The 18,348-nt window shown below is 40.9% G+C and overlaps 1 protein-coding gene across 1 annotated transcript in view; it reads right to left on the bottom strand.

The window, feature by feature from the left end:
- The window catches only part of LOC136874435 (puratrophin-1), a 1,332,114-nt gene that overhangs the window by 309,700 nt on the left and 1,004,066 nt on the right, over window positions 1-18,348 (bottom strand). Inside the window, exon 13 of the mRNA XM_067148069.2 lies at window positions 16,900-17,022. Coding sequence (XP_067004170.2) covers window positions 16,900-17,022 — 123 coding nt within the window. The remainder of the gene's footprint in view (window positions 1-16,899; window positions 17,023-18,348) is intronic.

Here is an 18,348-nt window from a genome sequence, read left to right as displayed (position 1 = left end):
ATTTAACATATTGTTGTTAAATGTTAATCAGTGGAAACCGACCTTTAGGGTACGTTTACCATAATTCAGAAACCACACACATTCTAGAAAAGTTTAAATATGAGAAATCTGAGAATGTTAACACTTACAAACTCTGGCTGTGAGGGCTTACGAATGTCCCAGTATTTAATTAGTAGATCCATTACGGCTCGTGTAACCTTGGTGTCAATGGACGTGATTTAACACGACACGCGATCACACTTCATGTGAGGACAATAGCCACGAAACGGTACGCTCACATATACAGTAAATAATACAGGAGCACGCTACATGCAGTTAGCGATCGATACTGAATTACAGCTTCCTCTTGGATGCATCAAGGATGAGAAAAAGGCACTGCAGTAATCACTTCACATAATAATAATAATAATAATAATAATAATAATAATAATAATAATAATAATAATAATAATAATAATCCAAAAGAGGACGAGGGAAAATTTCACAAGTAGTGCCTACCGGCCTCTAGCAAATACTATAAGAAAGACCTGACATCAGAATATTATTGTTGTTGTTGTTGTTACGATCGTGTGGGAGCACTACGACAAATTCCTCCACCATCTGTACTATGCACATCACTTGCTAAATCTCAGCAAGATCAATTACATTGAGCTGCAGAAGACGGTAGTCTTCGAAACCTGCAGCATTATGAGGAAAATGCTCAATAGGAATTTGGAAATTTCATAACTGAAGAGCATCAAAAGGTCAGTGGTGTTCCACTATGCTTTGATACCTGCTTAGTGCAACTGAACACTGGGAAAACCCGAAATAAATAAATAAATAAATAAATAAATAAATAAATAAATAAATAAATAAATAAATAAATAAATAAATAAATAAATAAATAAATAAATAAATAAATAAATAAATAAATAATATGAGTCGCAAGGAAGCGGTCGTGGCTTTAATTAAGGTACAGTCCCAGCATTTGCCTGGTGTGAAAATGGGAAACCACGGAAAATCATCTTCAGAGCTGACGATAATGGGATTCGAACCCACTATCTCCTGGATGCAAGCTCACAGCCGCGCGCCCCTAACCGCATGGCCAAGTCGCCCGGTAATAATAATAAGTAATAAGTAAACCATGTTCTATGTATTTAATTCTGAAAAAGGGGTTATCGTGTATCCGATCATATATTAAATCACTGTTGCGTTTGGTTTCTTGACTGAATGTCTAGCGTAGTAGCCTTCGATTTAGAGGGCCGTGGGTTTGATTCCCGGCCGGATCGGGTTTTTTAATCTTATCTGGTTAATTCCACTAGCTGGGAGCTGACTGAATTACTACACATCTTCATTTACAGAAAACACACAGCACTACAAACACCACAGAAACACGCAATGGTGAATACATCTCTCCAAATAGGGATGGTTTCAGGAAAGGCACCCTGCCGTAAAACTGCTAAGCCCATACTGAGCGCCGAGCCCACCCAATTGAGAAAAGGTGAAAAGACGAAGGAGAAGATTGCAACATTATTGCAATCTGTGAATCACTGCGGATCACTTGAAGAGTGCTGGCCTCTGAATCCGAAGATCACGGGTTCAAATCTGGACGTGAGTGACCTAGTCATTGACCTCAGCTAGGCCAAGCATCGTTGACCAAAATTTACCAGCGGCAGGGTGGTCATTTCTTTTACTCTCCTCTCCTAGACAGAAGCACGTGAGTTATTCATCCAAGTAGAGACCACACCCCACTTGGGATACCTCAAGGAATCCAGTGGTTCAACAAGGCTACGCCATGGTTTTCGGAGACACCGAAGTTTCGGAATCATGTTCTACAGGAGTTCCTTTACGTGCCAATAGGTCTACCTAATGTATTTGAGCACCTTCAAATACCACCTGTTTGAGCCGGAATCGAACCTGCCAACGTTGCCTCAGATAACCTCTAAACCCAGCCAGAAGATTTGAAAAGACGTAGCTGTGACCAGGGAATGATGTAGCCTGCTATTTCTTTTATCTGAAGTGACAAATCCCCAGCAGTGATCTCGAACCCAGACGTTTGTCAAGGGGTGGGAACCAGAGAAGTGAAGAAATATTCTGACAAGCGGATATGTATCCAATGAGAATGCGTTGTCCTTTCACTGAAATATATAAGATTATCTTTATCACAATATTTCTCTGAAGTTCAACTAGTTCGCACCTTCGAACATATGGAAGTTCTCATTCACTCTCACGCCAACAAAGCATTCGGAAATGAATCTCAAAGGACCCTATTGTAGAAATCTCTTGTTCTTAAACCAAAACAACCGTTCTCAGTATTTCACAAGCGGCTGAACGAGATTTAGCAAAAGATCTTAGAATTAGGTTGAGGGATGAAGACGTGGACCCTACGGCGTCAGGTGACAGTTGTGAAGAATGGTTCAAGCTGCCCCAGTGGAGAACGGTGTAGTGTGGCACCGATGCATTAGATTCTAACTATGACCTCTTCGGTTCCCACCATTATCTATACGACCACCGAAAGCAGGCCACAGCTCGCTGATCGAGGTCGTATCAAATCCTGGGAACAAGCGATCAGACTGTAGCAGATTTCCACTGAAGCTCATCCATTTTCCCGCACGGTATGGTATATTCCGTTTAAAGGGCCAATCCAGTACTTGTCGACGAGTTTTAATTATTCCATACGGAGTGTTGCGTTTGATTTCATTTCGAAGGGGAATAAGTTGCTTTCAGTGTGAATCATTCTCAACGGAGCATATTAACTTCGGATCATCAGTCAGAATTTCACCTTTAGAATCTAGTACCGGTACATACTGTACACTCTTCGATACCATGTAATTATTAATTGATTTGAATCAGTAATAGGTAACTGTATTCTTTAGGTTAAACCAGTGGAAGAATACGCAAGGCAATGTTAACCTTATACTATCTGAGAAGGCCGAATAAATATGAATAAGCCGACAAGTTTTTATTAATTCGTTCTGAAAGAGGTATTATCGTATATCCGCTCAAATATTAAATTACTGTTGTGGCTAGCTCCCTTTTTGGACTAGTGGTAGAATAATTCCGAAACCCGGCAGCGTCAGTTGGATTTTTGACGGGTGGAGAAGACGAAGTCTATTTGGCACATCATGCCGTTTTTAAATATATGTGGTAACACATTTGGTGTTTATCTGACAGAATTAATAACAACCCAGGCATAGATCACCCACGAGAGCACTGATTTCTCTGCCATCTGATGGAAGAAAACGCAAAGTCGAAACTTACACGCAGGTTGCCTGGGTGCTGTCAAATTTAAATGACTACATACTGTAGCCGAGGGGGTATTATTATTATTATTATTATTATTATTATTATTATTATTATTATTATTATTATTATTATCGATAGCTGCATTCGCTTAAGTGCGGCCAGTATCCAGTATTCGGGAGATAGTGGGTTCGAACCCCACTGTCGGCAGCCCTGAAAATGGTTTTCCGTGGTTTCCCATTTTCACACCAGGCAAATGCTGGGGCTGAACCTTAATTAAGGCCACGGCCGCTTCCTTCCCATTCCTAGCCCTTATTATTATTTAATGTTGGGTTAGTCTATGCGGAAAAGAAGGACAGTACAAGAAACTAGAGCGAAATTTGGCCAAGTAGGGGGAAAATAAAGGGCACATGCCGGGATGATGCCTTAAAGAAGAACTGACGTGAGTCGTCGTTAAAGTGAGGTCTGTATTGACCATAGAACTGTAGTCTTTAATTCAAGGAGGTACACTGTGTTTTATGATGGTTATAGTAGAAGGTCTAATACAGTAGACTATTAATGCCATCAGTCGCCAGTCTGGTTCAAGAGCTATCGCTATTCGAGCGAGAGATGTCAACGAAGCTGATGAGGTGTTATTATCTAAGCCATCTGAATACCACAGTATGTGTAAAGAAAACGCACATTAGCGGGTTTACAGTTTGGGAGTAGAAATATTGTCAATAATTCCAATGAAATCTTATACAGGATATTGGGATTACACAAATTTTAACTTTTTCCTCCAGCACTTTTCCCATATTCTGGTGGGGTTCCTGGTGCAAACTGTATCGTACATGTGGACTCACCGAGCTCGATAGCTGCATTCGCTTAAGTGCGGCCAGTATCCAGTATTCGGGAGATAGTGGGTTCGAACCCCACTGTCGGCAGCCCTGAAAATGGTTTTCCGTGGTTTCCCATTTTCACACCAGGCAAATGCTGGGGCTGAACCTTAATTAAGGCCACGGCCGCTTCCTTCCCATTCCTAGCCCTTTCCTGTCCCATCGTCGCCATAAGACCTATCTGTGTCGGTGCGACGTAAAGCAACTAGCACACATTACATGTGGACTCTGTCCTGTTTTACGGTCAGATGCCCTTCCTGACGCTAACCCTATGTGGAGCGATGTATGCGTGTTTACGTGACGATTGGTAAGTGTGGCGTGTTGGGTGTTTGTGAAGGTGAGTGTGTCAGGACGAACACAAACACTCGGTCCCCAGACCAACTAGACGAAATTAGAATCACCGACCCGGCCGGGAATTAAACACAGGACCCTCTGAACGAAAGGCCAGAAACCGAGTTTTACCGAACATTTTCACAAAATATGTTCACGGGAAACATGGAAGATTCACTAGACCACGTCTATTTCAATTACATAGACATGTTTTTTCGAATTAAATTAATATTTCTAGCCAGTAAGGAATTTTGGCAAATTCCAATAGTTGGACTGGTTCGCAGCCACATGCCCCTTATTGTGGCCTACGATTATTGGACGAAATTTTTCATATACTCTTAATCATATCCAAAACAGATGTCGAACATCCTCCATAAATGGGTACCATCATTGTGAAGCCGGGATTTCCATCCTAATTTCAGATCAAAAACCCATAAAATTGATCAGACAAGTACGAATTATTTATAAACACATTTCAGATAGAATCATACTGACAAGTACACAGGACTTATGCCACAGCCATACTGCTCCTAATCCCTACAATAACCAACCTCAACAGAAGGTTAAAGTGATCCATCTTAGGACGAAAACAGAGTCCCGTTAGTTCGCTTCCTTAGACACAATTGCAGGTTGTAGGAAGTCAGCGAGGTGGAAAGGCTGAAACCAGTGGTCAACTCTTCATGTCAATTATCTTGCGGAACAACACGAAACGGAAAAGAGCAATTTTAAAATTTACATGTGGATGTTTGAGTCGTCTCCAAACAACTCAAGAACAGGAGCCACTTTCTCCTCATATCTGCCAGCCACAACTAGCGTGCGGCAGCGAAATGTTATCTTCACGCTTTCTGAAGCGATCGACTTCTTCACACGGAAAGTATGCTCATTCATTCGTTTCCGTGTCCATAGTATGGGCTCATAAGTTCCACACCGACAGTTATTAACCAGAACCGAGGACTAATGAGAAAAATATATAGTAACAGCCGCAAATTCGTGAGTTATGATGAAGATAGGTCTCTTCAGTTCTGAATGGTGGGGTATGTTGAACAGTTATGGCTGCGCCAGTTCGTTCTCTGCCAAGACAGTCTTTCGTGATTTCCCGTTTTCATATCAAGCAAATGCCGGGTCTGTACCTTGTTTCTATTCATAGCCACTTTAGACACTTTTCCCATTTTGGCGTCACTGTAAACCTGTATGTGTCAAAGTGACTCAAGGAATAGAGGAAATATCAGTCTATTATGTACGTCATACTGAAATGAAATAAAGTTCTCTATCTGTTATATTTTTTGCGTCATACGAACACAGACTCGCCTTATGGCGACGATAGCATAGGACATGGAAACGACTGGGGAGAAATTGACCGTAGCCTTCATTAAGGTGAGAAAATGGCAAACCGCGGGGGGTTCGAACCCACTGTCTCCTGAATGTAAGCTATCTATCCGCATAACCACGTCTCTCGGCAAGTTCTGTATCCATATTTGGCCAGACATGTCGGAAAATAACTGTATTCCCTTGCAAGGCAAGTCTTTCTTTTTTAGGTTTCGACACTACAACGAAACACTGCAGATCAGTTTGCCCTTGCAGGATGATGCTGCGATGTTCAGTAAAATACTTAACGCCGCCATAGGTATAAGTAAGTAATTAGCTTAGTGTGTTTTTGGACCTCGAGAGAAACATCATTTTATAACCACATAAGAATTACACAGAAAATTGCAGCCCAGGAAGTGGTTAAGAGGATGGTCAGCAAACACGCCAGCAGTCTCGAGGGTAACATCACAGCTAGAACGCTGTCTACTATCGTGTCTTTATATCGTTCGCCTTGTACTTTTCCAGACGGGGATATGGTATTGTTCCCACTAAGTAATTACCAGCTGAACTTTGAATGCCCTTTGTAAATCACTACATATATATCACCTCCGGTCACGCAGGAAGGGACTAATTTTGAATTCATCTGTGGTAGATAGGGGGTTACATGTAGTCTTAGAGAATTAAGATTGTGAAGATTCATTGCACAACTGTTTAATATTTTGTTGGTCAAATTAGGTATGTGATTACAATTTAGTAATTGTGTCTATGGTTGCCGACATCTTTGAAAATGTACCGCGCAGATTTCATAGCATCTTTCGTTATGCCTCGATTTCGAATAGACACAACAGGCTTGTAATTAGGCGGTTATATGCACTTTAGGTTGTAAGTACACTTTATAGTATAACTTAAAATAACGTAAACTTATCTCAAAATTAAAAGACTATTGTCGAAATTGTCTGTCAGTTTGAAGTCGGGTTGCTAAGGAAACCTCAATAATAATAATAATAATAATAATAATAATAATAATAATAATAATAATAATAATAATAATAATAATAATAATAATAATAATAATAATAATAATAATAATAATAATAATAATAATAATAATAATAACCATATGACCTCAGCTACCATGTGCTAGCATTTTAATGTGACGCCATTTATACTGCCTGCGCGTCAATTTCGACGCTCCACTTTACTCTACCAGATGGCAGAGAAACGGATCTCTGCTGGGCAATCAATGGCTCGGTTTAATTTTGTGAGGTAAACACCAAATGTGTCACCAGCATTGCACGACATGGAGTAACGAATTGACTTCTTTTCTGTCCTTAAGTTGGGTTTGAATCCGCGATCTTGGGATCCGCAGGACGACAGTCTGCCAGTGATCCACAGAGGAAGCTACAATACTTGAAATATTCTAGATATGTCAATCTAAAGTTGAAATGACATTATTTAAGTATCCTAATACTTAAAATGAGATTTCAAAGGTTAAATTAGGTTGCTCAATGTGTTTCATTGCCTTTGCTGGCAGGACCTAGTGTTTACAGTGCACTATGTCTTCTGGTATAGGCTAGAGCAATTTTGTTACTTTCATAGATCTGTCTCTGTCTTATCCTTGGCTTTGACAATATGAAAGTGACTGAGGTATGAGCGATGCTAGTAATGCCAATCCTTATGCAGCCAGTCCCTGCTATGAATGGTGTAAAAATGTTGCTCATAGGGTCGGTTGGAGCATGCATTTCAGTGGGCTTGGCAGACTGATATGTAATAGCAACTCTGGCTCGGCGAGGAAAGCAACGAGAAACTACCTCACTCCTCATTTCCCTAGTACGCCTCTTCAGTGATGCCTAGGCCATCTATGACAGCTGATGGCAGAGCTGTTGAGGATCTCACCAGCGGCATCGCTGACGGACTGAACATACATACAATGTGTTTCAGAACCAACTTAAAAGTTTAAAGATGAGCCAAAACTTGAAATAACACTGTTAAAGATGTCTCGAAGTAATAATATTTTAAGCTGCATCAGCACTTTAATTTTATAAATGTCTCGAGACGTACTTTAACAATAATGAGGTAGAGAAACGTACTCAAGGACTCGAAATAAGACGAACACATTGCAGGATTGTAAATGACATTATGACATAAGCTCTGAGGGTTGGATAAAGTTAATAATAATATCAGATAATTTTAATGAAAGTGCTTCGAATACCGGCCGAAAGGATTCGTCGAACTGACCATACATCACCTCGTAATCTGCAAGCCTTCGGGTTGAGCAGCGGTCGCTTGGTATGCGACGGCGGGCTATGGGGTTCGTTTTGGTTTTAAGGTGCTTCGAAGTTCAAATAAGATGACTGAAGTTCCGCTTGATGTGAAAAAGGGTTGATAAAAGTGACCAAATCTTAATAAAGGTGTTCAAGATGCCTCAATACGCAGGGAAGGTTAATAAATCTAATTTAGGTTTTAATATAAGGTAGGGAAACGTGATTCACTCCTTAAGATAGAGAAGATGCTTTATGACTCGAAACGAGCTCTGAGATTATGTTGGAGAATATTCTGTTGCCGAAATTCAAATTAGAAATGTGCTCCGGGATTTGAAAGTGGATACTGGTCCAGTAACACCATACTCACCATCAACTTCCGATCTCTTATTGTACGTGATTTAACATGCACTTTTGTAGAGGTCGGTCAAAACGGAGTGAATGTGCCTCGCCAATAAATCGAAACGTTGATACATACATATGTGCTCAGGTATTTATCAGTGCGAGCCCACTAGAGGCGTGCTTGCTAATATCCAGCAATTGGCCCATGTACTCGCCTGATTTACGCCCCTTTGTCAGAGAGATTCCCACAAAGCACGGCAATATTTCACGAAAAAGATATGTTGCACCATCCACTAGGGGATTTCGAATGTAGTAGCAGTTTTGTTGCAAATTCTACCACAAAGATGATTTACCAATATTTGTTTGTTTGAATGCTGCAAGAATGAGCTATATTTAAAAGCAAACAAGAACGGTTCTCAAAAATAATTTATGAATATCATTCCATGCGTGAAACTACATAAATAATATATAATTTTAAAAACAAAACACAATCGTATTCCTTGTTAACTGGTGAGCCACCTAAAAAAGAAAAGTTCACGGGGATTCGAAACCGGAATTGTTATAGATTCGGTTTTAAGGCTTTATTTAATCTACAGGTAGGCTAAGAACATGTGTCAAAGATATACACAACTGACTAATGGAGGCAAGAATTTTTGTATTTGACATAACGTTGTTAAAAGTGCCAGAAGGTTGGAGGGAAACGTTAATGTTAAAGGTACCGGTACCTAAAATTTTAAAGTAAAACTACTAATGGTTGAATTTAAGAGAAAAAAGGGCTATTTAAGATGCGTCAAGACTTACATTTGTTAAAGAAAAATTGGTTGTTGAAAATAAGGCTGTTAAGGAAAAATTGCATTGTTAAAGGTCCCTCAACACTTGCAGCAACGCACAACAGTCCATTACGGCCTTGGTCTGACAAGACTACTGTCCAGCTAGATGGCCTGCAGGTACTGGGATGTTACATGGTCAGCGTGATGGCATCATTAGCCTATTGCTTGGCTTTCTTGGTCGAGTATGCTGTATCTCGCATCAGACAGCTCCTCAGTTGGTCTCTTGAGGCTGACTGAACCCCATTTCAGCTTTCAGTACAGAATTAAAACCCCCCGGACTGGCCCTTTAAGTAAGAGGCGGGCTATACCACGGAACTGGCAACTATCTTATCACTAGGGGTAATGGGACCCTGAGAAGGAATATAATAATAATAATAATAATAATAATAATAATAATAATAATAATAATAATAATAATAATAATAATAATAATAATAATAATAATAATCATCACTATAGAGAAAGGAACAAATCTTGTGAAATAAAGTATAATGTAGTAATCACAAAGTCCTAGTCCTGAACATCGCCTGCCCGACCTCTGTTGGTAAATTTGATTTCTCCAGTCCTAGTGCCGGGAGATTTGCGAACCATACAGCGTAATTTCTGTTATTATTGATGGAGCATGATAGCGAGTAACACCATCACTGGCTCCTCACGAAGGTAGCCGCGGTTCGAATACTGGCTAATGCAAGCGATATTTAAAAATGAAGAGTCACGTCACTACGGTTCGGATTCCACGTACAGGGTGACCCGCAAGTCCGTTAACATTTGACGAGGCAATAATAGTTCACGGAATATTGGAGGTAGAGAGGTAATCATTGACACACTTGATTGGCATGACATAGGGTTTTATTGACACCATAATAAAGCTTCACTAACAGCGCCTTTTCTGGTAACGTCACCATGCCGCGATTGCGGCGTATCTGACGATCTCTCTACTACTACTACTAAATGTTTTCATTCCTCCCCTGAAGGGGGAGGCGGGCCTCTTAGACGGTGACGCCGTCTCTCAGGCCGGGAGATTTGTTACGGTGAAGGAGATGTGCGGAGAAGGTGAGGGGGTAGGCGGCCGTGGCCTATACTACGAACTGTCCCGGCATTCGCCTTAGTGCAGGAGAATGGAAAACCACGGAAAAGCATTCTCAGGGCAGCCGACGGGTGGGACCAGGCGTGAAGTCCGGCACTGTGCCCCAGGGCCGTCTCCCGAATGCAGAGGCGTAGAGCCACGGTAGAGCCTGGCCAACTTTCCTCTGCTCGGTTGGCCGATCAGAGTACAGAGCATATGGGACAACAACCCACTCTGCATCTACCTACGACGATCTCCCTCACGACAACTCCTTTTATGCCGTGCACGGGTCTCATGCGGTATCACTGACGTGTTGCTGTCCAGCGCCATCTGTTGGCCTGTTTGTGCACTCATTGTTGGTGTCAATCAAACCCCATGTCATGCCAGTCATGTGTGTCGTATTATTACCTCTCTACCACCAATATTCCATGAAGTATTGCCTCGTCAAATGTTAACGGACTTAAATATATATACTGTACATATACATATGTATATGCACGAGTCGCGGCGACCGTCCGCATGGGGCAGGGAAAACTAATGGCATGTATTTACAATTGTACAGCACTGATAGACGCACACTGGCCTTCTGTTACTAACATATGCCTCGAAGAAACACCAGTTAATATAGGCTTATTTGGTTTGAACACTATTCTCTAACACCCAGACTTAAGTCCTCCCAGTCTGACGGCGAGCTGCCGACAATGAATGTAAGTAATCTAGAAAGACGGAACAAGCTCTTTCTTAAGCACAAAAGCGAAGCTCCAAGCATTTTTTTTAATGAGAAACTTTCCACTGCTTCTGCAGGCAACGAAGAATAAAAGCTGAATATTTGTTTATTTTGTATCGCGATAACCGCTTTCTCTTTTTTTGTAGGTGCCAAGGGCATAACGAATGTGACACGGACCCGCCTGTTAAAATCAAAATTCGGGCCCCCTCAAATACATTGCAAAACCTATGAATAATTTAATATAAATGTAATTACAGCAGCTAGAAGTAATGCAATATATAGTCAAATTATATGAACAAAGCGATTATTCCTTATTATAAGATGATTATTATTAATGTTTTATAGGTTATATTTGATTGCCCCCAAGGTTTAACGGCTAAGCTGCTGAACTGCCAACCACGCTCACTTAAGATGTTAGTGCTTATCTTTAATTTGTTTTCATTTTTCAGTAACTACAGAACTCTACTCTGTAACCAATACCGAAGTCTCGGTTATAATAATTTATTAGATTACGACACAGAAAAATATGCGAACCAAACTAAATCGAAAACTGTTGAAATGAAGTTTGCAAAATATCAAACCGTGCAACTGATAAGCCCATTATTAACTTCGCGCAGTGAGAGCTCGTACGAAACTGAGTTGACTGATTCTTACTACAACTTCTCAATGGCATTATACACTTCTTCTTCTTGATATGTTTACCCTCCAGGGTCGGTTTTTCCCCCGGACTCAGCGAGGGATCCCACCTCTACCGCCTTAAGGGCAGTGTCCTGGAGCTTCAGACTTTGGGTCGGGGGATACAACTGGGGAGGATGACCAGTACCTCGCCCACGCGGCCTCACATGCTATGCTGAACAGGGGCCTTGCGGGGGGCTGGGTAGATTAGAAGGGATAGACAAGGAGGAGAGAAGGAAGCGGCTGTGACCTTAAGTTAGGTACCATCCCGGCATTTGCATGGAGGAGAAGTGGGAAACCACGGAAAACCACTTCCAGGACGACTGAGGTGGGAATCGAACCCACCTCTGCTCAGTTGACCTCCCGAGGCTGAGTGGACCCCGTTCCAGCCCTCATACCATTTTTCAAATTTGGTGGCAGAGCCGAGAATCGAACCCAGGCCTTCGGGGGTGGCAGCTAATCACACTAACCACTACACCACAGAGACGGACGCATTATACACTGTTGTGGAATAAATGTGTGACAAAAGTTCAAGGTTCTGCAACATCTGTGGATAATAACACCTCAGGTCCACTACAGAGCAAGAAAGTATAATTTTGTAACTAAAATATATTTAGGCATCAGTTTACATTACCGCGATTATTTTTAAATAATTTTTACAATTGGCTTTACGTTGCACCGACACAGGTAAGTCTTACGGCGACGATGGTATAGGAAATGGCTAAGAGTGGGAGGGAAGCGGCCGTGGCCTTAATTAAGGTACATCCCAGCATTTGTCTGGTGTGAAAATGGGAAACCACGGAAAACCATCTTCAGGACTGCCGACGGTGGGTTTCGAACCTACTATCTTCCGAATACTGGATACCGGCCGCACTTAAGCGACTGCAGCTATCGAGCTCGTATTTTTTAAATAATTTGGTTCAGGTTTTTTTTGAAGAACGTGTCGCGGTGTTGCGAGAGACGGCAAGGGCACAGCTGTGCTGAGTTACACTCAACACAATAAACTGCTGCTAGACGCAACCAGTGACAATTCTTCTACGTACAAATTGTAAACAAACAATTTCGACTGATTCTATAAAATCGACCTGATTATTTCCGTGCAGAGTGACATAAGGCTAGGCCCCTTAAAGGCCTGCAGACTCGACCGTTACGCCCCTGGTAACTGCCTATTAGTAGGCTAGTATAATAAATCTGGGCTTTCCTTGGCCCATCTTCTCTTGTTCCTGCATAAATAATGAGCTAATATTCAGGACATATTGCAGATCTTTGCGATTCATCCCCACTAGAGGAGATACTATCGGTGACGGAAAGGAGGCCCATTAGCTGGGCCGAGTGCTACTTACACTGCTACATCGATAATGTGGAGTGATGACCCCTGCACTGTTTCCAGACGGTGAGACCAAATGACAGAATCTCAGTGAAACACGAGACTCGATAAAATATGCTGTCCTCAGAGAAGCTGTCTTCTTCAACTCGGAGAAGCCTCACACTGGAACAGCTTTAATTAACAAGAACCTGACATTAAGTGAACAAATTGAGCACGAAATCGACAAGCATGAGAATTTAATAACACATTCTGCAACACTTATAAACTCTTTATTCATTTATCCCGTGAAATAGTGTCCGGTTCTAAGGTGTTATTAAACGTGCCATCGAGTACCGTAGTACGAGAACAGCCACCTGCCCTCTCCTCACCACGAGAGAGAGAGAGAGAGAGAGAGAGAGAGAGAGAGAGAGAGAGAGAGAGAGAAAGATATCTGAAAACAGGAGTCCAAATTATAGAAACTGAAGGCGCTGCAGGGTACTATATGCGCAGATTGTGACGAGCAGTGAATTTCATAGGTCACAGTGAAGATACAGCGTGGTTTAAGAAAGGATGTACCGAGCGAGTTGGCTACGTGGTTTGCGTCACGCAACTAAGAGTTTTATTGGGGAGGCTGTGGATTCGATCCCCACTGTCCGCAACCCTGAAGATGGCTTTCCGTGGTTTCCCAATTTTCTCACCGGGAAAATGCTGGGGCTCTACCGTAATCAAGGCCACGGTCACTTCCTTCCATTTCCTATCTTATCGTCGCCATAAGATCTGTCTTTGCTGGTGCGACGTAAAACAAATAGTGAAATTCTCGTTTCTGAACTTATGAGTCGCAACGCTGATAGACGATTCTTAGGTAGTCCTACACGAAAGATAAAACTAAATAGTGGAAGGAAGGAAGGAAGGAAGGAAGGAAGGAAGGAAGGAAGGAAGGAAGGAAGGAAGGAAGGAAGGGACAAAAGAAAAAGAGAAAGACGGAAAGGAAGAAAGAGAAGCACGTAACGAGAAAGAAAGAAAGAAAGAAAGAAAGAAAAAATGAAAAAATGAAAGAATATCCCTTCAGCACATTTTTTCCTCTTCCGCATCACTCCTTGAGAGAAGTAACCGGGCTGTTCTCAGATTCTGAAGCATTTCTCTCGATATTCTCTGCCCTGGCGACGTTAAAAATAAGTGACATCATTACTGGTTTGTTATCAATGCGGTCAGTATTCGGATTACAGCCGACACATGTGGAATTTTAAAAATGAAAAGTCACGTCTTTCCAGTTTGGATTCCAAGTAAAATTGGAAGTGACGAGGGTGTGATCACGATATCGACAGTCACGTAAAATTACAAGCTTGTTTGGTTTTTAATACTTGTGTTCTTCATATAATACATACCTGGGAGGTGAGGGAGCCAATGACCTCTACGTTTGGCCCTTTAAAACACTAAACCACTAAACATCATCATATTTACTTCAACTATCCATTACTGCTTGCAGTTCCAACTCATACAAATTCAGGTGATCGTAAAACAGTGTTCTTGATAGACTATATCAATCTACTTTACCATCCTTGAAGTTGCGTTACTACTTCAAGCGAAATGATAAAAGGTAATTGTTCAGATTTATCTTCTTCTGCTTCATTGGACGGAACAGTTCCCTCATGTCGACGAGGATAGTTCCCACAGTTTTATGATGTATGGCCGGACTTGCTTAGTCCCTGCTCAACATCGCGTGTTGTAGCTTCTCGTCTTACTTTAGAACGGCTTTCAGTTTCACACAGTGGCGAGCGGTGAACATATTCATTACCCCAACTGCAGAAACATTTAAAAAACTATAAACAATCGTAGCCCCACTACACTCTCTAAAGTCAGCATTACCATTTTATAAGGTTGCATTTTTCGTGGAAAGGCCTACCTGAGAAAGATCTTTCAAGAATATTTTCAACCACACGCTCGCACATACTTCCAAATTGATGTTTACGGCAGTGATGACACCATCATAGCTTAATCTATAACATATTTTAAACAATGTACTTACAGTTTCATCCAGTGACGCTTTGTGATAGTACAGCCATGGTTTTTACAAAAATACACTGGGACTAACTATTTAGTTTTTTTTTACTTAAAAAGCCTAATCTAAACTAATCAGCAAAATGTAACTGGTATTTTACCGTCGTTGAAGTTTTATAGTTTCACTCGCATACTGAGTGTACGTGCATCAACGACAAACGAGGGGAAATATTTGTCACGACGTATAACACTCGTTATATTCATGAAGAATGTCACAAAACTCGCTAAACCTTCACCTATAATCTAAGAGGAACACTACACAAATTCACTATATACCACCATCACAGACCAACATTCGCGCTTAACTCTGTGTTCGTGCTGGGCAACCTAAATATTTTTTCTGCGGTTATCAGAACACATACTCTACACCTGCCATCAATGAATTGCTCGAAAAAACTGTACACATGCCGGAAACCAAGACTAAAATATATTCTATATTACAGTTGATTTCATATACTGGCTCTATTTTTATTAGCAAGACGATGTGCAAGTGGCTATACTGTTAAGATATTGTTATTTTTCTTGCAGTTTCTAGTGTGTGGCGCTGAAGACTTCGAGTGTCAAGTATTAAAACTAACACGCCTTACCTAAGCTAGCTGGCCTGTCGCCGTAAATTGCTATCGGGGGAGGGGGCACAGCTCCGTCTCGAGCAAGCGTCAAGTTCATGCGTCACCCAAGCGACCTTAAATTTCGCTGGGGGTAGCTCTCTATCGCGCCGGCAAGGAAACCCAGCTCGCTGGAGAAGCTTAACTGCGGTAGTGCGAGCGGATTGTCCAGACAGCTGAACTTGGCTTGGCTTAAATGTTCGCAATTTTTTAAACTTTATAAAAAGAGTTCTAAGGAATAATTATAACATGTTAATACAAAGTTCTTTACCCCAGGAGCGCTGGCGTAGATGAGGTTCAGTGCACGCCACTGGTTTCACAACAAGGATAACACTTGCACTGATCTTAAGATTTACTGTTATCAGTGTCTCAAATCACCTCTCTTCAACAGCCTTCGTCAGTCAACACTTTTTAAGTGATCGGCTCCAAAGATTCTAGAACAGTCTTCTTTCAGGTAAACGATGAATAATCGCTCTCCCCTATACTAAGAGTAAGGAAACTATCTGTATGATGGGCCAGCCTATGAATCGGTAAACTCATCTCCGACCTGTATGTGTTATATGTGAACATGGAAGAATTTGATTACAATTAAAACCGAAGCGGCTCTCTACTATGGTCGTGTGGCCTGACAATAAACATCTGTTCCGTCCGCGGTGACTCTTGTGAACTGAGGTGAAGTTGTGAAGTTTCAAAGTGGTACTTTAGTTACACATTTACTATAAGTACCGCATAATGAACAGTTTAATTATGAACATGCATCTGTTTCAAAGCGCTCGCACTGTCTTCACGACTAATGTTTGTAGCTTAAGGTGTAGTACCTGTTACGCGTGCCGTACCTACAAGCAGCCGCGAATTCTCGCCAGACGCAGATAGTATAAGTGGAGTCATGCTTCCAATTTATGAACTTCTTTCTTTTCAGGATATCCTTCCATGTGTATCAAGCGCGCTTTCATCGCCTCTCGAAACAGCTCCATATTCATACTGTAGATACATTAGAATGAAATTTCATTCAGCATAATTTCTTGTAGATATACTAGAAAACAAACAAATAGGAAAAAAGTATTGTCGATGTTTAATATCTGACCTAGGCTACTTGATTGCAGAAGTGGCTGGGAAGGAGCCTACGGCCTTTACATTTTGTACTATACAGTTAGCTGGCTGAAAATTAGAGATATGTAATAAAAATGTTTTGATTGGAACCAATTAATTCAAGCTCCCTATTTAATTATAATGGCAAATCTTGGAATTTATTTGGTGAAATCTTCGGAGAGAAGTGGAAGAAGTGAGTGGTACTCACCATGGAGATGAAGTAGAACTTCTCGAAGTCCTGCTCCTGCTCCTTAATGCCCGGTAGGTTTGTGGCGAGCTCTGCATGTCTGCGGAGGGTCTCTTCACCTTTCTTACACAGCCAGGACAACACCTGCGAACATAAGAAACACAAAGTGAGCTGTTTTACTTGAGCAGAAAGGAAGAAAATCAGACATAATTTTCTTTGGGTCTGAACTACTTAACATGAAGACGTATTCGAGACATTACTTGAAGAGCGTTCAGAATATAAGAACATGAAAATAATTTAATGTGATTATTTATTTATTTATTTATTTATTTATTTATTTATTTATTTATTTATTTCGACTTTATCACAGTGGATATTGCCCCTGAGGACAAATTATACAATAAGACAATATGAATAGTAGGAGTAAATGTGAGTTGGTTAGCACATTTGACACGCTGTATGTTGTTAATATTTTTCAAGATGCTACAAACTAAGGTTACCTACTACGGTATTAAATGAGAAGTTTACTCTCCTAAACTTAAACACAATTATAGTGAAATAATCATGCTAGCCTATCTGGCCAAAATCATTCTCTATTTAAAATGTATATTATACGAGAGTTCTCTTTTAGTTTCAATTGTATATTTGTATTCTTCTAAACACTTTTCTCGGATTAACTCAGTATATTCTTCAGATAGGTGGGTCGCTTTCATTCAATTTCCTCATGCGAGATATAGGCCAACTTTTCCTTCCAGTCTTAGTATTTTATGCTTCTGACCCCTCATTCGCTGTCATATTATGCCTCTCATTTCCAATATTAATATTTTCGAATTTATTTTAAACTCCCTACTTCGGCAGTATTAACATATTAATAATAATAGTTACCAATATGATTATCAATATTTTACGCAACTCAGGGATTTATGGTATTCTGGTAATATAATAGTAAACAGTAAATGTCAACAATAGATGGCCGATGTACGTTTAGGGATACCGTGTATGGCTAGACTGTGTAAAACACCACTTACGTTTCTCCTGGATATGTCAGTGACACAGTCCAGAAAGGAGATTTGGAATTGAAAAATGCGAGAAACGGACCAAAGCAAGAGAAGGGGCATTAAGAGAAGGTAAGACGACTCATGGCAGACGAACTAACACTACCCGCCCTTCCTCAAGTCCTGTGAGGCTTGTAACAACTACCATTAGTATTGAAGTACCACTGCACGTCTTACTCTGTTCAGAGTATTTATGAGCGTTAACCTTGAATTTCATAACCTTATAAATATCGGCAGTACAAATAACATACTGTACTATTGATAGTATCCTAAGACCAAGATATATGAATGCAAGATATGGATGCACGTGCCATCAGATTCTGCGAACAGCACTGGTATTGTTCGAGAAACATGAGTTATGCGTCCACGATATCTAAGCCTCACATCGCTCCACTCTTAACAATGGTGAAGCAGG

This window comes from Anabrus simplex, chromosome 5 (genome assembly GCF_040414725.1).
Source record: "Anabrus simplex isolate iqAnaSimp1 chromosome 5, ASM4041472v1, whole genome shotgun sequence".
In the NCBI taxonomy this organism is placed as follows: domain Eukaryota; kingdom Metazoa; phylum Arthropoda; class Insecta; order Orthoptera; family Tettigoniidae; genus Anabrus; species Anabrus simplex.
This window is presented reverse-complemented; position numbering and strand designations above follow the sequence as displayed.